A 22,928-nucleotide genomic window follows, 5' to 3' on the forward strand; every position below is an offset into this window, starting at 1 on the left:
GGAAGGGACCTCTGGAGATCATCTTGTCCAATCCCCCTGCCAAGGCAGGGTCACCTGGAGCAGGTGACACAGGAAGGTGTCCAGGTGGGGTCTGAATGTCTCCAGAGAGGGAGACTTCCAGGACCATCCTGGGAAGCCAATTTCAGTGCTCTACCACTTTCAATGTAAAGTTCTTCCTCATGCTGCAGTGAAACTTCTTGTGTCCTAGTTTATGGCCATTGCTCCTTGTCATGTCGCTGGGCACCACTGAAAAGAGTCTGTCACCATCCTCTCGGCACCCGCTTTTGACATACTCATATGCATGAGATCCCCTCAGTCTTCTGTTCTCCAGACGAAACAGCCCAGCTCCCTCAGCGTCTCCTAAGAGATGTCCCAGACCCCTGATCATCTCCCTAGATGTGCTGTTCAGAGACACTCAACCCTCCTCTCTGCCCCTGTCGCTACAGACGAGCTGCGAGACGACCCGGAGCGACACGGGGGGCACCTCTTGCTCAGGGCATCGCTTCTCTTCACCCGCTGCGGGCTTCTGTGCACCTGCCTCATCCCATCCGGGGCCGGGCGGGCATCCCCCAGCTGCCCGGGGCGGCAGGAGCGCGACCCTCAAGCCCCAGGATGGGGAGCGGGGCAGCCCCGGCCCCCCATGAGGGCCCCCCCCCCCCCCGCTGCCATCCCCACGCGGCAGGGGCGGCGCGGGGTGATGACGCCATCTTGGGCAGCCCCGCGATGGCGGCCCGGGCTGAGCCCGCGGCCCCAGGAGGCGCCGCCGGGGCTGGGCGGCATCCGCGTGGCGTTTGCGCCTCGTACGGGGCAGCTACGGGTCCTGAGGGCTCCTCCAGCCTCCCTGTCCGCCCCAGCGCCTCTCCTGTCCCGGCTTCACCCGCCTGCCCCGGGCCCTTCCCCGGGGCGGCGGGGCTTGCCTGGGGTGTGCCCGGGGCACTGCTGCCGCAGCGCCCTGCGGGGCCCCGCGGTGACAGAGGGGCCAGAGCCGGCCAGGGAGCTGCACTGGGCCTTAGCGCGTGTTGGGTGTGTGTCCCAGAGCTCCTGTTTTCTTGTTAGCCAGCAGATCCCCCCTACACTCGGTATAGCCATGCAGGAGAGGGGTTGGCATCTGAAGGAGGTGGGTTATCAGAGCAGTTACCAAACGTACAGTGCTGAGCTGGGGTTTAAAAGGAAGCTACAGGGAGACCCAAGGCACTGTGGGCATGGAGTGTGAGGCCTTTTTAAAACATCTCTGTTGGAAAAAACATAAGGCAGGAGATGGCAATAGTTTAACTTGGCATAGCTGCCAGTCTACCTACAGCAATCTAGGAAAATACAACAGGAATAAAAGACTGCAAGGCAAATAGCCCTCTTGATTTTGTTGTCCCTGAGCCTTGCTCAGCACTGAGTGTCCTCCAGGGGAGAAATGAAAGATCATCCCATATGCTGGCATGGCCTGCCCTCGGCCCATTGTGCTATTCAAAGACAGACCCTCATTGAAGAGTTTTGTTTTGATTTTTTTTTCCTTCTGGGAAAAACTCAAGACTGTCCATAGATTTTGATTGCTGTGAAAATCTGATGTGAGTTAAAGGCAGCTATATGGAGGCAATCTCTGCCTTTCACACACCTGTGTATGGCTTTTGCAACATAAGCCTTTATGATAGTAAATCTTACACCACTGTCACAGCATTTATGTCCTGAGATCTTCTGGAAGCCTGGGACTTGGCAGAAAACATTCCCAATATAGTGAGACATTTGCTGGAACTTATCACTGCAGATTGTGTTCTCAAATCTGAATTTTCTTCGTCAGAACTGTCCACAGAAGTGCTCTGAATCATATTTGCTTCTACACACCTCTGGGAAGCTGGGCAAAACCCACTCCCTCAGCCAGGCATGTTGGACAAACTTGTTTCTTCCTGCTGGATTTTACAACCACAAACAAGGCTTGAAAACAAAACAAAACAAATCAAAAAACTCACCAGCAACACCAGCAGCCCTGCCCTGAACATGTGGGATGCTTCCCTGGATCTCTGTTCATTTCCTGGAGTGAAACTCAGACACACCAGTTCACTGCTGTCCTGAAGTGTGTGGAAGCTTTTTTCTCCCTCTCCCTCCTTTTCTTTTCCCTCCTTCCTTGTGTTGATTTGTGGGACCAGAATGACTTTGATTTCAGCAAGTTTGCTGTTTATTCACGTCACAAGTTTGACAGCTTTACACCAAATCAGATTGCTGGGTTTCAGGAGAGCTCTGAGGCGTCACTGGGAGCTCCTTTAGATTAAACTCGCCTCCCCGGTCTCCCCCCTCTCCCCCTCCTTCAGAGCCTTTTAAACCTCTCTGGGGCTTTAACAGAAACGTGCTCCCAAGACCTGCATTTCATTCTGCCACTAATATGGTAAGTGCTCTTTGCATTTCTCTTGACCTCGAGGCAGAAAAGCAGAAGCTGGTCTCTTTGCCTTGGGGGCTTGCAGTACATTTTGTGCCCTCTTTAAGATGGGGAAAAAAGAGGGCTCTCCTCCACCTGCAAGAGCAGTCTCTGCTGCTGTGCCTTCCCATGGATGAGCAGATTCCCTGATTGAGGCTCCAAGCTCTGCCGTTGCCTTGCAGATATTTAGAGCTGCTGCAGATGGGGCTTATTTGGAGGAGGGAAAAAGGGTGACTCCAGAGCCAACCCCAGGCTCTGCGGTCTGGGACTCCTGTAGAACTGCAGGGGCAGAAGAGAGTGCGAGCAGCCTGGAGGTGACTCTGCAGGCTTTGCGCTGCTGCTTTAGAGCTGAATCAAACCTCCAAAGTGGCAGGAACGGTCTGGCCAAGGACAGCCTGGGACCTCCCTTCACCCTAAACCCACTCAGCACCGTAGTATTTTCCAAGGGATCGCAGGAAACTCAGCCACCTCCCTGGCACAGCTCTGCTCGGAGCCCCTGTGCCGCGGGGGGCTGCGGCGGGGCGGCTCTGCCCGCGCTCAGCGGAGGGAGCGGGGCCGTGCGGGGCTCCCGGGCAGGGAGAAAACAAAAGGGGGGAGCGGGCACCCGGGTCAGGGCTGGGAGCGCCTACGGGAGCAGGCGGCGCCTGCCCCGGGACAGGCACCTGAGCACAGCCCGGCCGGGACAGAAGCGAGGGGAGCGCTCGCCGGGGCCGGGCTGACACCGCCTCCCCTCGGGGGCTGGGGAGGGGGCGCCGCCGTCCCCCGGCCAGCGCCCCATCGCCTCGGCCCCTTCCCTCCGCAGAGCACCGGCCGGCCGTGCCCGGAGCCGGACTTCGCCGGGGGCCCGGGCTGCGCCTGCCCCTGGTCCGCCCCCGCCGGTGTTTCCAAGGAGACCTGGGCCGCCGTCTGCGCCGCGGAGCCGCCGCACAGCCAGGGCCGGCGGGAGGCTCGGCTGAGCCCGGGTGAGTGCGCTCCGGGGAGCGGGGCTCCCGCCGCCGGGCAGGGCGAGGGAGCGGGAGCGGAGCGGGCTAACCCCGGCTCTGCTCCCCCAGGCCACTTCTGCAGCCCGCAGCTCGGTGCCCAGGACGCGGCGTGGCAGGGAGACCAGCTGTCCTCCCAGCTCTACAGAAACAAGCAGGTAAAGGTTCCGCGCCGCCCCGGCAACGCCGGTTTCACCCCACGAGGTTCCTGAACTTTGTGTCCCGTATCGCACCTTCTGGGCTGGTTTGTGACGTGTCTCCCTCTCGCTTGCACAGTTGGGGGAAGTGACAGAAAAGCGCTTTATTTGTTGTTCCTTGCTTGAAGTATTTGTCTCCCCTATGTTGCCCTGTGAGGTTGGAACAGCTGTTTTGGGGTTCCCTATGCATCCCTCCTCTCTTACTGCGTATTGCACCTTGGCACTAGAGAAGACCAGGAGCATGACCAGGACGTCCCTCGGGCTCTGATGGTGCTGTTGTCCAAAAATATGTAGCGTGTCCTCCTGATTCAACCAGGTTTAACTTCATGAGAAATGATTCCACCAGAATTGCCTAATTCCATGGAGGATGAGCCATTTTGACCAACAAGGATTTCCTGGTTATTTTATTTTCTCTCATTTTTCCTTTTTTATAATTCCCGACAAGGAGCAGGAGAAACTCTGAACAATCCTAGATGAAGGAACTCCAGACTGATGACTCTGATCAAGAACTTGGAATGATGTTTTGACACAGTGAAGTCAATGAAAAGTCATTTATTAACTTAATCATCAACCCTAGTTCCAGATGTCAGTGTACTTCTTTTTTTTGGCTCTGCCTCAGTCATTTGAGGCTGGAGCTTGACAGCCTCTGCTCAGCAGATGCCTGGGGTTCTTAGCGGAAGATCCTTTGTCCTCCTAAAGAAGTCTCCAGATCTATGATCAGAGGGCAAAAATCTGTCTGCAAACGCATAGATTTCCCATGAAAAAGGGTTAGGCATCTGCCATTCCCGTTCAGCTCTAGAGAGTGGGAATTAGCTCTGTATATGTACCAGGACTAGCACAGTAGGGTCCAGAATTGAAGGGATAACTGCATCCTACTGTATCATAAAGAATGACACCTTCATCTTCCCTCTGCACTCTACTCCCATAAATTGTTAGTCTGCAACTCCTCCTTCTTTTTTCTCACCAACCAACTATAAAAGGGAATGACAGATGCAAAGGGATGTTTACTGCCGCTCAGAAGGAGATCCTGCAGCTGCTGTCATGCCCATGACGGTTTCTGGCTGCTCACAGGACTACCTGTAATTCTATTTTCTATTATTATTCTGTGGTTACAGGTTTTTTCAAAGTAATCTTCTCAAACACTCACTAAAGATTAAAGGAAGTTAAAAGTGAAAACTGAACATTCATGCCACTTAGATTTATAGAGACAAGAGGCTGGAGGGGGTGTGTTGAGCTCACAAAGCAAACACCCACATCATCAAATCCAAGCAGCCTGTACCATAGGGCAGTTGCTATTAAGTTACAGAGTCAACATCTATTCATCAGTATCTCTATTCCACAGCTTCAAGATACTTTGCTTCAGAAGGAAGAGGAACTTGCTAGGTTACATGAAGAAAATAATAACCTCCGACAGTACCTGAATTCTGCCCTGATTAAGTGTTTAGAAGAAAAAGCCAAGGTATTGTGTTCAAACGTGTTGTGTAGATGTGTGCAGAAGGAACAGGTTAAATAGGTACAGGCCATTAAAATACATGGAAAATCAAAGAGTGCAGACAACCAGCAGTGTGAGATTTAACTTCACAGAGCTGCCAAATTGCTGGTCATGGATCTAATGTGACAGTTTCCTCCAGGAATGATATCTTATAAGTTTTGACTGTGGAGACAGTATAGCCCATGGCATAATTTAATTTATTAGTTATAAGTAAGGGTTATAAACAAGGTAAAATTATTCCATCTAATGCCTTTTTTTTAGTAAAAAGGATCAAATTTGAATATATATTTCTTTAATGTGCCTGTTTTGTCAATTATCCCTTTGATAAAGATTGTTTCCCTTTTTTTATTTTTTTTTGTGGTTTCTGGTTTATGTTTTGTCTTGTTTTGTTTGATTTTCCAGTGATATGTTTTTATTAGTTTACATTAGAATAGTGAGCTATATTTTTTTCCAATTTATTAATTAAAAAGTTGTGTGGTGTTTTTGTAAAGGTAAAATACAAAATGAAACATTTGACGTTGGATGAAACATTCTGTTAGACTACGTATGAAGGGGGTTTTTAAATATTTGGATTCTTTGTCTCTCATCTTAAAAAAATATAAAGATATTTGTTCCTTATCTCCTTAATGACGTTTTTTATTATTCCAGTCAGTTATTCAGTAGTAGCCATCTTCTACATCTAAAATCTGAGGTCAGAAACATGTTTCTTTCAGGTATCTAGAAAATCAGATTTTAATCTTCTCTCTCTACCTTTTTGTTTGTTTGTTTTAATAGAAACTGCTATCCTGCCATGGACAGAAAACCTGTGCTATTCTCAAAAGTGCCAAGAGGAGATTAAAAGAGGACCATTGCTTTGTTCCTCAAGAAACTCCTCATGCTTCCAAAGCTAGAAGGAACCTCCTTGATGAATTCACTGCCTGTGAAGAGCAGGCCAGCCCTGCCGTGGACAGCTGGGTCTTGCAGACCTTAGGATTAAAAGATGTCAACACAATTGATGAAGCTTCAGCTAACTACAGTGCCCTGTCCTCAGACCTTGGAAAAGACACGTACTGCCTGAGCCCTGGTGAAGCAATAGACTATGAGCACAGTGCAGGAGCAGCAGCAGCATTTAGCTGCAGCCACGTGCCTCCAGCTGACAGCAGTGCCCACCCATGCAGTGAGGACTCTCCCTTCCTTCCTCAGTTTCCTTCAGCACCATGCACCTCCTCAGCAGTACCTACTGTTTCCTCCCTCTCAGCATATGGGTTGCCTTATTTGCCTGGTGATTTGTCACCCAACAAGACTGAAGTGGCCTTCACAACATCTCTGAGTCCCCACCGCAATGTGAGAACGCACACCTTCCACCAAGGACAAGCCTTTGTGCGCAGGGATGATGACGGAGGATGGAGATTCACCTGGGTGCCCAAGCAGGCTGAATAATGCACCTGGATCAAGGGTCAGCCATAGGGGGTGTAGGAGACACACTTCACCTTATGCACAGGTGAAATGTAAAAAATGAACCCTTCTGGACTTTGTTAAATGCTACTCTGTCACTTACCCGCTCCTCATTCCCTCCCAGATTTTCACAGGTGTGACTCCAGATTGCACTTGGACAATTATCTGCCCCAGGCCAGATGTACAAATTGGATTCCCTTCTCTTGTGCCTGTGTCGAGATACCTGCTTTTACTTGCTTCCTGGTTTTTCTATCATCAGTTATTCCTTGTTACTGGTAGTTTCCAGGCTGGAGTGCTTTCAGCTTTGATGATCACTCTCGCATGCACCAAACTGGAAAGCATTTTGGGTTACAGTTGGGAAATAGCACCTCTCTGATAGATATCTACGGATAACAAAGGAGGCATAGGTTGGAGACTGGGGATCAGCAGTTTCTAAGTGATTTATGTCTGTCTTGACTGCACAGATTGCCTTGGATTTAAGTACCATGGTTGCCTTATGTGCTGCACAAGGCTGACCTATCTGCAGATCCATGGTGCTGTCACATTCTTTGATGATGCCTCAAAATAAACAGGATTTGCTTCTATTGCCTGGAGGCTACTTAATTACAAGTGATTCAGCGAGTTCAGGGGATCTTTCTAAGGTGTGATTAAGAGACTAATATGTTTACTAATATGTTTTAAAGGTATTTTGTCAGTTAGATAAAGGGAGTTTACCTTTGGGGAGGCAATATCACTTAGTGGTTGAAGTGAGTCTTTGGGAACCACAGCCTTCTTGCTTTTCCATGTCTCTGCCAGGGAGTGGTGGGCTCAAAGTAAGACCATCACTACCTTGAGAATGCTTTAAAACTCTGAAGGTGCTCTAGCACTGCACAGGATTTGACTTTTAGTGATGCTACTAATGATATGAAGTCAACAGATATGAAGGAAGCTCACCAGTACTGTTTTGTGTTACCTTTGTTTTCTGCTTTACAGTAGTTTGGTGCCTAAGTATTCAAAATAGATTGATTTAGTTATTCATGCTTTCAGAATGGTGTCAGTGACATTAAGGACTTAAGTGAAAAATAATCATAACTGAGAATTTCCTTTCAGTGGCTTATTTTCCTATAGAAAAATGGATATTCCTTTATTTTTATCTCCTAAATAGCCTGTTGTGCCTTAGAATATGTGACATACTCCATCAGGAGCAGTGATGATTTTCCAAAAGACTTTTAAATAAACAAACTCTTTATTTCCGGGTAGTTACTTTAAAGTAACTGCGACAGATTTCCAGAATAGGCAATTAGAAAGCACTGATTGTAGACATTATTGCACTGGGTTAAAAAAACAACCAACCAACCAAAAAAACCAGCGCAAACCAACCACAAACCCACACAACAACCACCACAAAAGAAAACCACAAAAAAAAAACAATTAAAAAACCCCTCAAACCCCAAAACAAACAATGCACATGGAAGAACTACAAAGTATTTGTTTGGGAAGTTTGTTGTAGTCCATAAAATTATGGCCAGCTGATGAAGACTAGTCAGATAAGATCACTGTTTCTGGCACTTTTCTGCTTTTCAGTGAAAGCAGAAGAAAAATCCTGTCCTACAAACAACTCATTTCTTTCTCAAGGCATTTAATTTCTATTAATCTCCTCTTGCTCCACTATATGAGATACCATTGAAGAAAATACTCCTGTCACTGGAGTTTTTATTGGGGTGTGTGGTAGTGTAGAAAATACGTGACCTTAACATGAGTGTGTGATGAGACACCCTGGTGTATGTGATGTGGGAGATGCTTGGAATAGACAGTGTGGCTAGAGGATTACGCTGAATTGCAGCTGTAGGTGTCACATCTTTTAAAACATCTGTCTGTGTTTTCTAACACTGTTGAATGGTATTACTTAACGAATTTCAATGCTATGGAGTCACCAGTAGTAATAAGCACATTTGTCCTGTCAGCAAATATTGAATCATTTTTTTTCTCTGAAGAGAGAGAAAAACTTTCCATTTGTTTGACATTTCCTTTCCACATTTTTATATCACTGCATATGAGAACTTCTCTTGCAGACAGACAGAACAAATTTGTCAGATCTTTGGTACAATCTTGAAGTAGGGTTGCAGTAGGAACAAACTGATGCTTCAGCCTTTGCCAGCGTTTTGTAAAGGGATGATTGTCCCCTTGTCTCATAGCAAATAGGTTATGGATGTAAGGGAATGATGTACGTGAATGAATCCTCTTTTCCTGTGGGCTCCTGAATTTTACTCTCTATGAAGGAGTGGAGTCCTGCAGGAGAGATTTCTGTCTGAGCCTGGTTTATTTGGGTAGAGGATCCAATGGTGCTGCTCCTGTGAACTCATGGGTGCTCCTGACCTACATGTGCAAACTTAAAATTCTGGTGTAGACAACTGCTTGAGCAAAGGTCTGTGTTAATAATACTGCTGATCACTGGAGCAGAGGGAGCACATTGGAAAGGAAACAGAAGAATCTCCAAAGCATGTTAACATATAACTAAAGCTGATTTGTTTTTCCCTGGCAGCACCATCTGAACTAGTATTTCCTGAGTTATTGTGAAGAACAATAAAAACAAGCTACTCTCTGTCTAAAACCAACCCACAACAGCCCAGTGACTGAACCCTTCCTTTAGATAAATACTGCTCCTATTGCCAAAAGCAAGCCATTACTCAGCATTACCTCACTCTAAACTGCCTGGTTCCTCTGAAGATCCTGCATTCCTGCAGGTATAATAGATGAGGAAAATTAATAAGAGGCTGAAGACATCTCGTGGCAGATTACTTTCAAGTGGTAGGATATGAGGACAGTTACTGACTGGGCTGGTGCTGGCTTGACATGTTGGTTTGACCTCTTGTGTCTCCGTGATTTCCTTGGGCCTGAAAGCAGTGAAGCTGCATTAATGTGGTGCTGCTTCCATTTGTGTGCTTTTACCTCTTGGTAGGGTTCATGACCTTCAGTGCAGGCTGAGGCTGCAGCAGCAACACTGCTACCAACTTGATATAAGCAAGTCTGAATCCCACTCTTCAACATGTAGGCACACTCTGTAGATGTTCCTTAGATAGAACTTATGAAAATAAGCCATAGAAATGGAGGCTAACACACCATCTTTTCCCTCATGAGATAAAATTCTGGAAAATGCTTGCTTGATTTTGATTAGTGTCCAGTTTGCATTACAGTTCTTTGGCCTGCAAATATGTGGGAGGGAAGGTCTTGCCTGTACAAAGTCTATATGGGACTTTGAAATGGGTGTTCAGTCTTGCTTTGTGCCTGGTCCTCCCTGTTTATCCTTTTGTATCCATTCCCAGCAGGTGAAACAGTCAAAGCCACCCTGCTGCTCATGGAATGTGGCAGTTAAAGCCCAGGGAAGTCCTGCGCCCCAGAGGCAGCTAGAAATCAGTAGGGATGAAAGCAAAAAGTGGAAACAAAATCCAGTTCTTCACACAGCCATCACAACTAGGTAGCCAGGAGATAGCAGAGACAAATTTCAGCTTGGTACTATACTTCTAACTCCAAAAAAAAAAATCAGGCAGCTGGAATAGAGAGGCAGGAGACAGAAATTCTGGGTTCTGTTACTGCCTCTGGTATTACACTTAGTTTCTGAGCTTTGGTTTCATGGAATCCACCATCAGACCAGCTCACAGCTATTTAACAAAACATGATTCTTGCTGCTGCAAACTCCATGAGAAGTTCCCTTTTGCCAAGGGTAAGTACCAGGCCCATACAACTCTGGGAATGGCCATGGGGCCCTGGAAGGTTCTTTGAGCAGCAGTGAACTTAATTGTCTGTAAATATCTGTCTTGCATTAACATAATTTGTTTTATTTTTTTATTTGAAGTTTGTTTTCTTTATTATGTGAATGTAACGTGCAGCAGCACACTTTAAAACAACTCATGTTTCTAGAAAGGTATACTAACAGAAATAGAAGTTAATTTAACATTTAATATGTTGATGTTCATGATTTTTGCGATTGAAAAAGGCCATAATTATATGTAAATGTCAATTTTACCAGTGTCACTAAGTTATGTCTAATAAAACTTAACAACTAATTGATGCAATTCTTTCTGCCCACTTTACATCCATTAACCCATGCAGCTGTTGCTCACACTGCACAGCACCACAGCTGGCACCTACACACCTCTCCAGAGGAATGAAAGGAACCTTTATTTCCTGCAAGCACAAGTGTCCACACAAGGACATACAAATTTTTGTATGATAACAGACCTAAATATATTAATAGCCACAGGTGTGCTCATTTCAGTCTGGGCTTGCACAGCATATTGCTGTGATCCATCAGTGCTTTCACTCAGATGCCATGCTACAAAATGGTAAGGAGAGAGGGAAGTATTGTGCTTTTTGTCTGTTATTTTTGCAGCATCTGGCACTCTCATTTAATAGACTTATACCTTCTTTCTTAACTGAACATCCTGATCCAGGGCAACCTGATTCATCATAGTACTCTGAGTACTCCTGATTCTGACTCTGAAATTATGAATTGTAAGATGGCACTGAGGTGTCACGTAAAGAGAATGAAGATGAGAGAGAAAAGCGTGACTAAAGGATTCAAAGCTGTAGTCAGCTCTACTTGACAACAAAGTAAAGCTGTGTTATTATTAACTTTCCCTTCTGATCATGGGTAGGTTTGTTAGTAACCATGCACCAGCTGGGGTAAGAGAGATTTTTCATTGGAATGGAGATTGCATATTGCTTATGAAAAGATACAAAGTGAGCTTTCCTTAATCTCTTTTGCCCTCATCTAGAAACCACAATAAGTCCATGAGATGATTGATAAACACACTGGCCTGTTGCCAGGTAGCTGACATCCTGTCATAAAGAGGGAGCAGTCTATAAATAATTTGTGGAATGAGCTGTGATTCACCTAAAATGCTATCTCTCTAGTCATTTCTCTGCTTCATTAGTTGTGCATCACTGAATTATTTCAAGGCTAAATACTTAGGCACAGTGCAGCCCAGGGAAATCAGTATAATAATGATGCACGAGGAACAGATAATAAAAGTGAACATAAGCATGAAGAGCTGGGATGTCTGAGGTCCCCATTTCCCCTAATTTATTTTTAAAAATCTCACTCCAACTGTGGCTGTAATACTGATATGGTGAAATTTCCAACAACTACTGCCTCAGAAGCTGTTACTAGGCAAAGATCACTCTAACTATTCATTTACTAACCAACACTTGAATGTATGACATCTTCCACCATGACATTATTCCCTGTTAGTGATCACAGAGCACGAGGTCAGGAACTGGGAGCTATGTGATGCTTTCAGGGACACAAAATATGTCACTAGATGAGCTGGGATGCAGGCCAGGAATCCTAGCTTCCAGCGGTGCAGAATTAAGGCCTTACAGCACATTAGAGAGTGCAAATGTGCTGTCAACGCCCAGCTGTGCCCCCCAAGCCCCAGCTGTGCAGATCGCAGCGGCCACGCAGCCGAAGCCCCAGCGGTGCAGCTGCACACCCAGAGGTGTAGAGGGAAGTTGATTTCCATTGTGGGGCTGAGGCCCTAAGGCTTTCACAGCTGGGGGCTTCAGCGGGGGGTGTTTCACTCCACGTCTGTGCAGACGCGGTGCCCGTGGAGCACCTCCCGGCCCCGGCGGGGACCCGCCCGCAGCCGCGGCCCCGCGGCCCTGGCCAGGGTCCTGAAACGACCGCGCCGCTCGGCCCGGGGGTGCGAGAGCATCAGGGCGAGCGAGAGTCCCCACCAGAGAGAGACCCGTAATAGCAGACCCAAACGTTGTGCGACCCACCCGAGATAAGGCGGAGCAGCCCCGTGCAGTTACCAGTGCTCGAAGGACCCCGTCGCACCTGATGGTGTTTGGTTAGAAAAATGAACTTTCTTTGATCTCGAGGTAATCTTTACCTGATAATATGACTGGGGTCAGAGTCAGGCAGAAAAACTGTGTTCACCGGGCTACATCCTTGGTAAACATAACTGACACTTTACAGGTACAGCCAGTGCTGGGCTCCTCTGCCCAGGCTGTGAGGTAGCTGAGGAGCAGGCAGGGTCATTTCAGAGCATCCTACCACGTATCACTGCATGTAGGGAAAGTGTCCACCAGAAAGCTCCCCTTACCAGTGTTATGAACTGCAGTTTATCCTGGATACAGAATGAAGAAATTATCAATTGCCTCCAAGCCAGGACAGAGAAAACAAGAAATCCCTGCAACCTTTGAGAATAGCGTCCTTTATAACCTTCAAAGGTTACATGTTTAATTGTGTATCAAGCTCCAGGTATTACATTTGATTCTACAGAAACATTTGTTACTAGTGAATTAAAATAACCATCACTCTGTGTTATAGGATTATGTAGACTATCCAAACAGGAATATGAACTCCATTATATTGGAAATCATATTCAAAATGTTAAGCACTCTGTAGTGAATTCTCTTCTCATTTCCCCTGACAAGATTCCCCTATAACCTCCCCCTGTTTTAAAAGGTCCAAGTTACATTATAAGTAGGACCGGAAATATATGTAGTGTTGCCATTTTTTCCCCAACATCCACTCTGTAATTACATGAGACACAGATGCTAGAATGATTTTCAGTAATCAAGAGACAGAAAATAATAATAAACACTACCTTTCTGCTGCTCTCCTATTTTTTGTTCATCTAATCCCATTTGAAATCCAGGAGCTCAAAATTATCTGGCAATTTCAAAGAGTGATGAAACAAAGGAAAATCTGTGTTGATAGAAAGCTTCTATCCAGACTTTGATTTTAAGAAAAGTTGACATCTCTTTTCGTTATAGAACCAGACAGTTCCAAGACAGAGGCAACGCCTCTTTATAAGAAACACACACTTTTGTCCAGACCTAGACACAATCCTCACCTGACAACCGAGTAACCCAGGTCAGCTCATTCCCAAGCTCTGAATATTCCTGTAAAACAAGAATCCAGCTCAGCAATATTCACACTTGGTTGTAACTGTTGCATCTGCTTTGAACTCCAGTTCCCTCACTTGGACATAGAAGTAAACAGAACAAGTAGGAATGACAGGATTCCTTCTTGCTTCAGGAAACAGGACTAATTTTGTTTACCTGTAGGTCATGAAATATCCAGTGATAGCTTTCTGCAAGTGAATGGAGAAATCCTGATTTAATATTGGTAAGTACTGTTCAAACCTGGCAGCTCCAGTTTCCTTCAGAGAGTGATATTAGTCTGGTATTTTTCCTTGCCTTCTTACCTGAAGCAAACAATAACACTGCTGTTTGAAAGATGCTGTGTTCCTCCATTACAATTGCTTCATTAAAAAAAAAAAATGATTTTCTGAACTAGATGGGTCATTTTTACAGTCTGTAAAAATTGCTCTAAGCCACTGAAATCAGCATGATTTAGTCCGACCCCTAAGAACAAAATGGAGCTGAAAGAGCTTTAAATTTCTTCTTAGTAAAAGACCTTTTATCAAAATGAAATATCATTACCTCAATGGCCCTGTGACCATTTCAGAGGTATATAAACATTTGCTACCTATCTGTTAGCCATTCAATTACTAAGATCTTGATACTGTGTAAATATTTAACTACAATAGAGGATATAAATCAGAGAAAGTGATTCTGTTTCATTTAACTGGTGGCAGTAAATCACAACCTATTCAGACTACTGGGCTACACCCAAAGAAATGACTGAGCTGTGAACACAGGCAGACATTACCTAAAATTTCCTGTAAAGCAAGTCCTAATTTAATTCAGAATTCATAGGGGGAAGACTAGCAGTATACCACAACTCCAGAAACCTGAAGCACTTCCAGACAGTTTTACTATATCATCCAGGAAGGGAGAAGTTGCCAACACCCAACCTTTGGACTAATTCTCCAGAAGATGTGAGCAGAAACATGAAAGGGGTATAAAAGCAGGTCCTATTGAGTTTGAGGCCCTGGATACTAATGACAAAGGCAGCAGAGAAAAGGAGTAGCCAGTAAATTTTGGTCTCATTCAATCAGCTAAATCTGAGTATAATTAGAGGCAGCAGCATGATGAAACACGAGACCAGTCACCCTTTATCCAAGAGCTGATCCAGATTTTTGTGTTATAGCAAAAGTTCAGGAACTGCCACAGAAACAGCAACCCTGTGTGCTGTTACTTCAGAGATGCAACGCTGGGCTTCCCATCACAACAGGACATGGATTCCCTAAATGTACTGCAAATTGAAAGTTTAAGTCTTCGAGGACTCTGAGAATAACAACATGCTCAGCTTTAGCAACAGCCACCAGGGATGGAGTCACTGTCACCATTCTCCAGTGAACTGCCCTTGCAATATCCTCTCTTTGACTTTCTGTTGTACAAGTCTTGGTGCCAGCCCTGGGGCCACAATTTTGGGTCACACTTCCTCATTTCTAAGAGACACCAATACTGCTGCATGTTGGTGGTCTCTGTCAGGACTTGTTTGTCCTCACATTCTCATTTCTGCCTGTGCCATCTTCTGCCATCAAAACACTTCAGCCAGAGCAGCAATTAGTGTCACCCAAGTGGCTTACAGACCCCTGCTACAGTCTTTAATGGACACTAAAGAATGGGATACTTCTACCAGAAAAGCATGGGATGCTTCTGTCAGCAACACATCACTGCCCCGGGGCACCTCACTTAGAGCCTCTGCTTACCCTTTGCTGTGCTCTGGAAGGGGCGCTTTAGGAGAGAGGAAAGCAAGGCTTGCTCACAGAGAGATAAGAAATGGGTTTATTTCCATCCTTTTTGGGCTCAGGGTTTATCCTCCCTGCTTACAGGACGCTTCATCTCGCCAGTGCCACCTGGTGGGCCCCAGAACTACAGACCCGCACCCGTGGGGAGGAAGAGGAGGGTGAGCCAGGGGGCCTACAAGTCAGAAAGTTCTGCAAAACAGCACGACTGCAAACAGAGCAGGTGTAACACACACACGCTTTTTACAACTTTTCCAAGCTGCATGGCCTCACCTGGGGCTGATGATTGTGGATGTCATTCTATCTCAGCAAGAGTAAAAATTCCTTCTGCCTGCCCTCCTTCTCCACTTGGCCCACATGCAAGTACAAGTTCAGCGAATGTCTGCAAGCCCCAGTGCATACAAACAAGCCCTGTGCAGCATTATATTTTGGTTTTCTCTACCCCCCTTATGGCCTCCCCTGGCTAAAGTCAAAGAAACACTGAAAGCATCCAAGTAAATCAGTCTATTGCATTTTCTCATCAGCTTAAAATGCTCTCCTTGGTGCCAAAAAATGACAATCCACTGCAGAAACAGGCTTGCAGGATAGTTGTATTGAAGCTACTTCTTTTTGCCTTGCCTTCTTGAAGGGCGTGTTGGCAGGGGAACATACCTCCATTTTCTCCAGTCCAATGCACCATACTGAGCACACAAAATCATACACATGGCTCTGACAGAGTGCAGAGGGTGTCCCAGCAGGAATCTGTGCCATGGACACTTCCCTCCTACCGTGGTCATCCTAAGACAGGTCAAATTAATTGCACCATAACCGAGAGCTGCTCAATAAAACCTGGTCATAAGACAGAAACCCAAGCATGTTTGTGTGTTAACCACCCTGAGGGACAGGGCTGAACACCATGAGCCACCCCGAGCTGCAGAGCTTTAGGGCTGGGTGAGTCACAGCCTCCAGAGCCCTGAGCTGACAGCAGTGACTCAGCTCCCTTGTGTGGCTTGAGCAGAGTGGAGACATGAACAGAGAGACAAACAGAGAGGCTGGGGCTGGCTGCAGGGTGGCTGGGGCAGGGGAAGTTCATAGGATGGCACAGCTGCTCCTCAGCATATGAAAGTGATTTATTAATAAAGAAGCAAACCCAGTATCCCCAACAGTCCTGTTCTGCAACACTACCCAGTCCTCTGTCCTGCATCTGAGCACTTTAAGCCATCACAGCTACTATCACCAGCAAAGCTCAGGCTGCCCATGACTAACTGGAGCCCCTCACTCTGCTCTCCTCTTCCACAACAACATGCATACACAGAGCAACAAAGAAGAGAGGCACAGAACCCCAAAGAAGAAAGGAAAATAAGAAAACTGGATTATCCAGTGATGAAAACAATAAACATTTACCATAGCCATTATTTGTAATGTATTATTTCAACAGGTCGAGTCGTCCTGTAAAATCAAAAAGCAGAGGCTAAGCATCAGCTCAGAGAAAGGAATTAATTGCTAATTTACTTGTGAATAGTTTAGGAACACTTGTTTTATAGACTTTGAGGAAGTTTTAGAAGGATAGAGCAGATATAAAAATATACCTATGATATTCTATGATAACCTTGTTCTGGCTATTGCCTGAGTTCAAGTCAGGAGAGTTAACACGTGCAACAGGAAGCATCAGTCAAAGCTGGAATAAAGGGGAGCAATATTGGTATGTATTTCTTTTTTATTGATTTAATTTTCATCCCACTCTGGAATTGGCTGTTCATTTCAGCATGGATGCACTTTGCTCTGCCAGCTGTGTTGCGCCTGCCAACATTTGTTGAGAAATAACAGGAGGTCACACATGGTGTCAAAAAAAAATACCCCTGGCACAGCACATAGAAAAGGGCATTGTATTAGTGGCAATGAATTCAGACCTACTGATGGTGGAATTAATGAAATCCATGGCTGGCACTCTCTTTGCATCCCAACGGAGGCTACAACGAACAAAGAAAACGTACTGGCCACTGGCCCATAGGGTCAGCAAACCGTGCTTGTCCAGGGCAGCTGGAAGCCCATTGCCTTCCCTGGCAGGCCCTGAAGTAGAGAATGGAATTGAAGTGCTTACCTAAGACCTCTCTTCTCTGACTCTAAGGCAACAGGAAACCAAGAGACAGGGAAGCAAGGAGGTAAGTAATGCTCATGGAGGAAAAAGGGTGTTGAATTGTGAGAAACATTTGATTATTTTGCTTTAGTTTTCTTAGTTTCTTAAGATCTTTTTCATTTAGCTACAAGGGAGGGACATCTTTCTCTTTGATTCTTATTTGCCTTGAAGCAAAATTATCTCCTGAGCATCAGCATTCACTCATTGGTCTTCTTTTTTCTCCTGAGTGGTTTCAAGTCCTTTTTAGAAAACCCTTAGAAATATTTATGTTGACTTTTGTCTTTCCATTATCCTTATGTTAAGCAGAGACAACTAAGGATACATATATTTCAAGATAAAGTCAAAATTCCTCACAATAAAAGCAAACACGGCAACAAGGACTCAGGTAGTTGAAGTGCACCTTTGGAGATAGTCAAAAGTTGGCTGGACAAGGCCCTGAGCAACCCAATTCAACTTTGAAATTACCTCTTTGAGATGGAAGTTGGATCAGAAAACCACTGTAAGTCTCTTTATAACTTCAGATTTTCAATATTTCAGTGATTCAAAATCCACACCTGATCAGCTGTCTCTTCATGTACTGCAGGTAAAAATCAGTCAGCGCTCACCTGCCTTGGACTACCCATCATTAGGTACAGCATGATACACCACTTTCCTTTTTCATCTATAAAATAGTGCTATGGATTTTCCCATATAACCTTACACTTTCTTCCTTCTGTCCAAATTCATTTGGGATCAGAATCCAGAAACTTCAGCTATTCCCTAGGCATCTTAAAGCACAGGCATTTGTGGCTGTTTCTGTATTAACCTAGCTGTGTGTTCATTCCCTTTCAAAGGATAATTCAGCTCCTACTGTTGTTTAAAATATAACTGGGTGCACCAAGTCAGACACATGCCAGCGTCAAATCTTCTAGAAGAAATACCCACTGATCAAAAAGACAATTAATTCCTTTCTGCTGGGGCATTCTAATGCAACTCTTTCATGTTTAATGTTTAATATGAGTGAAATAATAGTTTGCCTCTTGCTATCCCCCATTAACACAGATCAGAGGCACCAGCTGCTTAGATCCCACTTAATACTTCCCAGTTGGTTACCAAACCAATAGGTCCAACACTGGACAAACACTGTACAATTGTAAGCCTCTCCTCTCACACTGTTTCTAACAGGCACTAGCTAAGCATGGATACAAGCCCCTCCTGAGGTTGAGTCATGGTTCAGAGTCCCAGGGCGGGAGTTTGGAGTTTGCTCTCTTCTGGGCTGGGGTCAACCCACGCGTAAAAAGTTTGTATAAAGACTCTATATTGCAGCAACTTCTACAACAATGTGAGTTGTCTTTTGGCCCAGACCACATGCTGGATTTTTGCTCTGGAGCAGAAACCCTCTCAGGATGTTATGCCCATGCTTCCCTTCTGCAAAGTAGGCTGAGTCCATCGTGAACTTACATGGCTGTATTTCAGAGGAGAAATCCCAAGTGAAAACCTAAGGAGAGAAACAGCTTGGAACTGGGGCTCAGTTGCCTGGTCACAAGTAGCACATTGGACAAACATTCATCCTTCCTAGAGACACAGACTCAAGGAGGCAACGCTCACATTGCTGCTGCAGCAGAGGTTGCCAGCTTTTCTTAACAGGGAATGAAGTGAGAGGAATACAGGTCACAATCAGCGTTTCCCACACCACCTTTCATTCAGTACACTTACTAATAGAATCAAGTTATTAATAATGCTGGCAAATAACTATTCCAACAATATTCCCACTAGTCATTCCCACTTTCACATTACCTCATAGTTCCATGAAGAGAGCAAGAACTGGAAGACTAACACCAGCTCTTCACTCGGAATAGTAGTGTTCAGGCTGAGTAAAAGCAGTTTTACATCCTAGCTCAAAATCTGATTAAAAAAGCTGCTGTAAGAGATTACTCTGCAATTCCACCATAATTCATCCCTTACATGAGCCTAAGAAATTTGATAACAACAATCTTTACAACCACATTTTGACTGCTGATTCTCCCTAAAGCTAAGCTGAAAACAGGTGATTCCGTTTTCTCAAGCACTGACGTTATAGCCTTTGTTTCCTTTTTTTTTAAAAAAAAAGGGAGAAGGAAAATTAAGAATTTTGTGTCAAAGACTTTGAAGTAGAACATATTTGGGATGCATTTTATGACTGATGTGGAACTCTTTTCAAAATCAGTAGTATCAATTACATCTTCTTTCATCTAGAAGATCAAGCTGCCCACAGGCAAAGGGCTCTGGAAGAATCAGTTTTACACAAACACTGTGCTTAAGCTGAACAAAGATATAGACAAAGAGACAATAATTAGTGATTTATGGATGTTCAGCTGCTTCTCCATGTTCAGCTCCTTTCAGCTCATTTCTCCCTGTTCAACCAGCTTGCAACAGGGAAGCATTACTCATCAGCTCCAAGCAAGCCAATTGTCTGTGACTGGCAAATGAAGAGGGATTTGCCAGATAGTACCAATGATCTGGTCTTGGGGTTGAAACAGCTTTTCTAAGATGGAGGAGCAACCATGTGTGCTGATAAAGCCAACAAACTTGGAACCAAGGTCTTTTGTTTTCTTTCCTCTGATGCCAAGGAGAGGAGCGTGCCCGGGTCTGCACAGAGTGTTCCCACTGAACAATGTCAGACACACGCCAGTTTGGAGCTCTGCCAGTCTAGGGCCACCTCAGTGAACTCATATGGCAAGGCAGAAGGAGCACACAAAGCCCAGACCAAGGTTATCACAGTCTTTCCAGAGAAGGCCAAAGCAACCATTTGTCATCATTTTGTTCATTCTCTATTCTTGTTTCTGTGCTCCTTAGAAAATAAAGTAATGCTTACTAAGAAATAAAAAGAGGGAAGGAACAGCTTGAATACCTGAGACTGGCTAAACTGATGGAGAAGATGATGAATAACTGGCATGGCTGGCAAAACTCCTATTCTTCCTTTATGAATGTTGTTACACAACCTACTGCTTAAAATATCAGCCTTGATTTATTACTTGCCATGGTGTAAACAGGTTTTGATTACTTGGCATCTCTCTTCTGTCAAAGAAATTGAAGAGAGCATCCACCCATGATGTTTCTCTGTGCATGTCCTGTAGAACTGAATCCCCCAGAAACTCCCTATTGCAGACTCAACTTTAAGCAGACCAGCAGTCCCAGCAAGTGCCCTGCAAGACTGGGATTCATGTCAGGTTGGAGACTCTACACCTACTGCCAAAACACATTTTGCATGTGAAAGGCTGGAATTAGGTATATAAGCAGTAAAGAAGCAGAAACTAGGAGAAAACAGATGAAAACAGTGAAAAAAAGGGGAAATGAGAAAGCATAGATGGTATTTTTCTATCAACGAACCTGTGGGTGCAGCATTTTGCACTTGTCTTTGGTTTTGCTCACTTCTCATCAGCAGAGAAATTCCCTGGTTGGATTTGCTGCTTCACTGTAGCCTCAAATAAGGGAGGAAATTAACAGCCCACTAGTACACACCCTACAGCTAAAATGTACCAACAAGGTCAAAGATCAGGGACAATCCTTGTCTTCACAGAAAGACACGGAATCTTGAATGCACACATTGAAACACACAGCCCCTGACTTTACCTTCATATCCAGCTGTTACCCCCACTCCCAGCACAGAGCTTTGTGGTACCTGAGGACAGGCAGGAAAGGATGACTGGTCATTCTTGCCTCTGGCACAGAGGGCCCAGGTATGATGGTAAATATTTAGCTTCTTCCCTGCATCCATCACCACAATCAATTATTGTACTGGCTCCACAAATATGGTCCTGTAATCCCAGCACACACTGAGCAATCACTGAGGGACAGAATCATTCCAAAAAATCAGAATTCAACCTGGAGTGATAGAGGGGAATGAACCCATTCACCTTGCATCCTGCCATATGCCATTGTAGGCAACCTCCCCCCACCCCACAGGCATGAATGAGGATGTTTAACCAAAGTTTTCCCGTTGGGGATGTAGCCTCTGCAGGTTGTCCCTAAAGCAAGCTGATTCTCAGCCACGGCAAACAACAAGAGCAAGCAGAGAAAATTATGTGTGAAGATACTTCCATTCCCATAAAACGATAGAGTTGTGATCATCAGCCCACAGAGGAGGAGGATGGCAGTACCAGATTAATGCAAAACCAAGGAAAGGCAAACAGAGTGGGCAAGGGGCACTTGTGGAGGTGTGTGCATTAATTGTGTCCTGGATCTGATCATTTATGCCAGCAGCCTTTGATTAGCTGCTTCCTTGTTGACACTAGGTCTGTCTAAGTTGTTAAAGAACAGCAAAGGATACTGGAGAATCTTCATTCTGAGAGCAAACAAGGAAGCTAGAATTAATCGCTGGCACAGAAAATGACACCCTGATGCACAACACACACCACAGACCTGCCCCCTTACCCTACAGGGAGAGCTCAAATACTGTCCTCCCCCAAAAAGGAGATGAAGAATAGCAGGTCCAGGAGCTACAGTCAGTGTGTGTAGGTAAAACAGCCTCAGCAGGACTGTAAAATAGTGGGGTACGAGCTCCTATCTCAAGAGACATCACCTGAGGGAATTAACGTGGGTTAGGCAACAAGGCAAGCTCTCAGCCTGGCTCTGAAACCAACTTCTGACCTTTTTCCCTTGATGGTTTTACTTCTCTTTTAATCTGATCTCTTCGGTGTTCTCCTGCTGTCCATTTTCCTACTGGAAACACATCTCACTTTCTGGGGATCAGAGAAGGAGACTGTGCAAATGTTCCAAACACTTTATATTTATTATCTTTGTTTCTTTTTAGGGAGAAGTTTGAAAGAACTGATAATTCAGTCAGGTCAGAAGAACTGCTCAGTTTTAAGTTAATCCCCTCTAGTAAAACCCATACAGCATATCTACATATGGGGTACACATTTGCAGTCAATCGTGGAAATACTGAAGGAGGAGAGAAATTTCCTCTTCTACCACTGTGAGTTTCCCTCTGCCAACTCCACTGTGCTACTTCTGGTGGATATTAGGACTCAGTGTGATAAAAACAATAAGAAGAGCTTAATGGGAAACAGTTTTGAAGATTCTCACAAAGTTCTTATCTTGTGCAAAGAGTCCAAGTCTTTCTAGAGGTGAGAGTAAAACCAAAAGAAATACAGACCAAAGTGATCTGTGGGATACATCTAGTGCTGGAGACAGAGCTGCCCTGCTGGGTTCAGTGCCACAGCAGGAACAACACCCTGATGTCCATGAGACAGGTGAGCAACAGGTCTCCTGTGCATCCGGCTCCCGAAGGGTGACCACACAGCTTCATTGTCAGTTGTGCTGAGGAACCTCTGACAATGAACCTTATGTTAAAACTGTTACATTCCTACTGAACGTGAGAAACTTGAGAAATCAAAGCATTCTAACAAATCCCCCCTGCACTATTAAAAACTAGTCAGCTGAAGCCCTAAGGGAGTAGATACACTGGGACCCCAGCGCTCAGGTGAAGCTTCACCCATCTGGTCTTCCAAAGGTCCTTAAAACATAGTTGCTGAATGTTTTAGGGCTTTAAAACCACTGTGCAGCCCATGGAATCCAGCTATGAAAAAGCAATTATAGGAAGATTGATTTTAAACTGCCACCTGCCTTTCCTGCTGCTGGATGTCTTCAGACACAACCCACTGACAGCTCATCTGTGTAGAGGTGGAACTGGTTCTTTTATA

At 45.2% G+C, this 22,928-nt stretch overlaps 1 protein-coding gene across 4 annotated transcripts; it reads left to right on the forward strand.

Annotated features, from left to right (window-relative positions):
• The first annotated feature begins 851 nt into the window (after positions 1-851).
• Positions 852-22,480, forward strand: GMNC (geminin coiled-coil domain containing). Of its 4 annotated transcripts, XR_003534662.1 has the most exons (6): positions 852-1,117; positions 3,204-3,363; positions 3,454-3,539; positions 4,921-5,037; positions 5,845-6,541; positions 22,465-22,480. XR_003534662.1 is itself a non-coding variant. In XM_027685822.1 (5 exons), the coding sequence occupies exons 1-5, from the start codon at positions 1,088-1,090 to the stop codon at positions 6,487-6,489; spliced, it is 1,038 nt and encodes a 345-aa protein (XP_027541623.1). In that variant the 5' UTR covers positions 852-1,087; the 3' UTR covers positions 6,490-7,839. The 4 variants fall into 4 exon arrangements, 3 of the variants coding, with proteins under 3 accessions (XP_027541623.1, XP_027541624.1, XP_027541625.1); XM_027685822.1 differs by lacking the exon at positions 22,465-22,480 and having other exon boundaries at positions 5,845-7,839; XM_027685823.1 differs by lacking the exons at positions 852-1,117; positions 22,465-22,480 and adding an exon at positions 1,453-2,371 and having other exon boundaries at positions 5,845-7,839.
• Positions 22,481-22,928: the final 448 nt, after the last annotated feature.

This window comes from Neopelma chrysocephalum, unplaced genomic scaffold (genome assembly GCF_003984885.1).
Source record: "Neopelma chrysocephalum unplaced genomic scaffold, ASM398488v2 Primary Assembly neopelma1_69, whole genome shotgun sequence".
In the NCBI taxonomy this organism is placed as follows: Eukaryota; Metazoa; Chordata; class Aves; order Passeriformes; family Pipridae; genus Neopelma; species Neopelma chrysocephalum.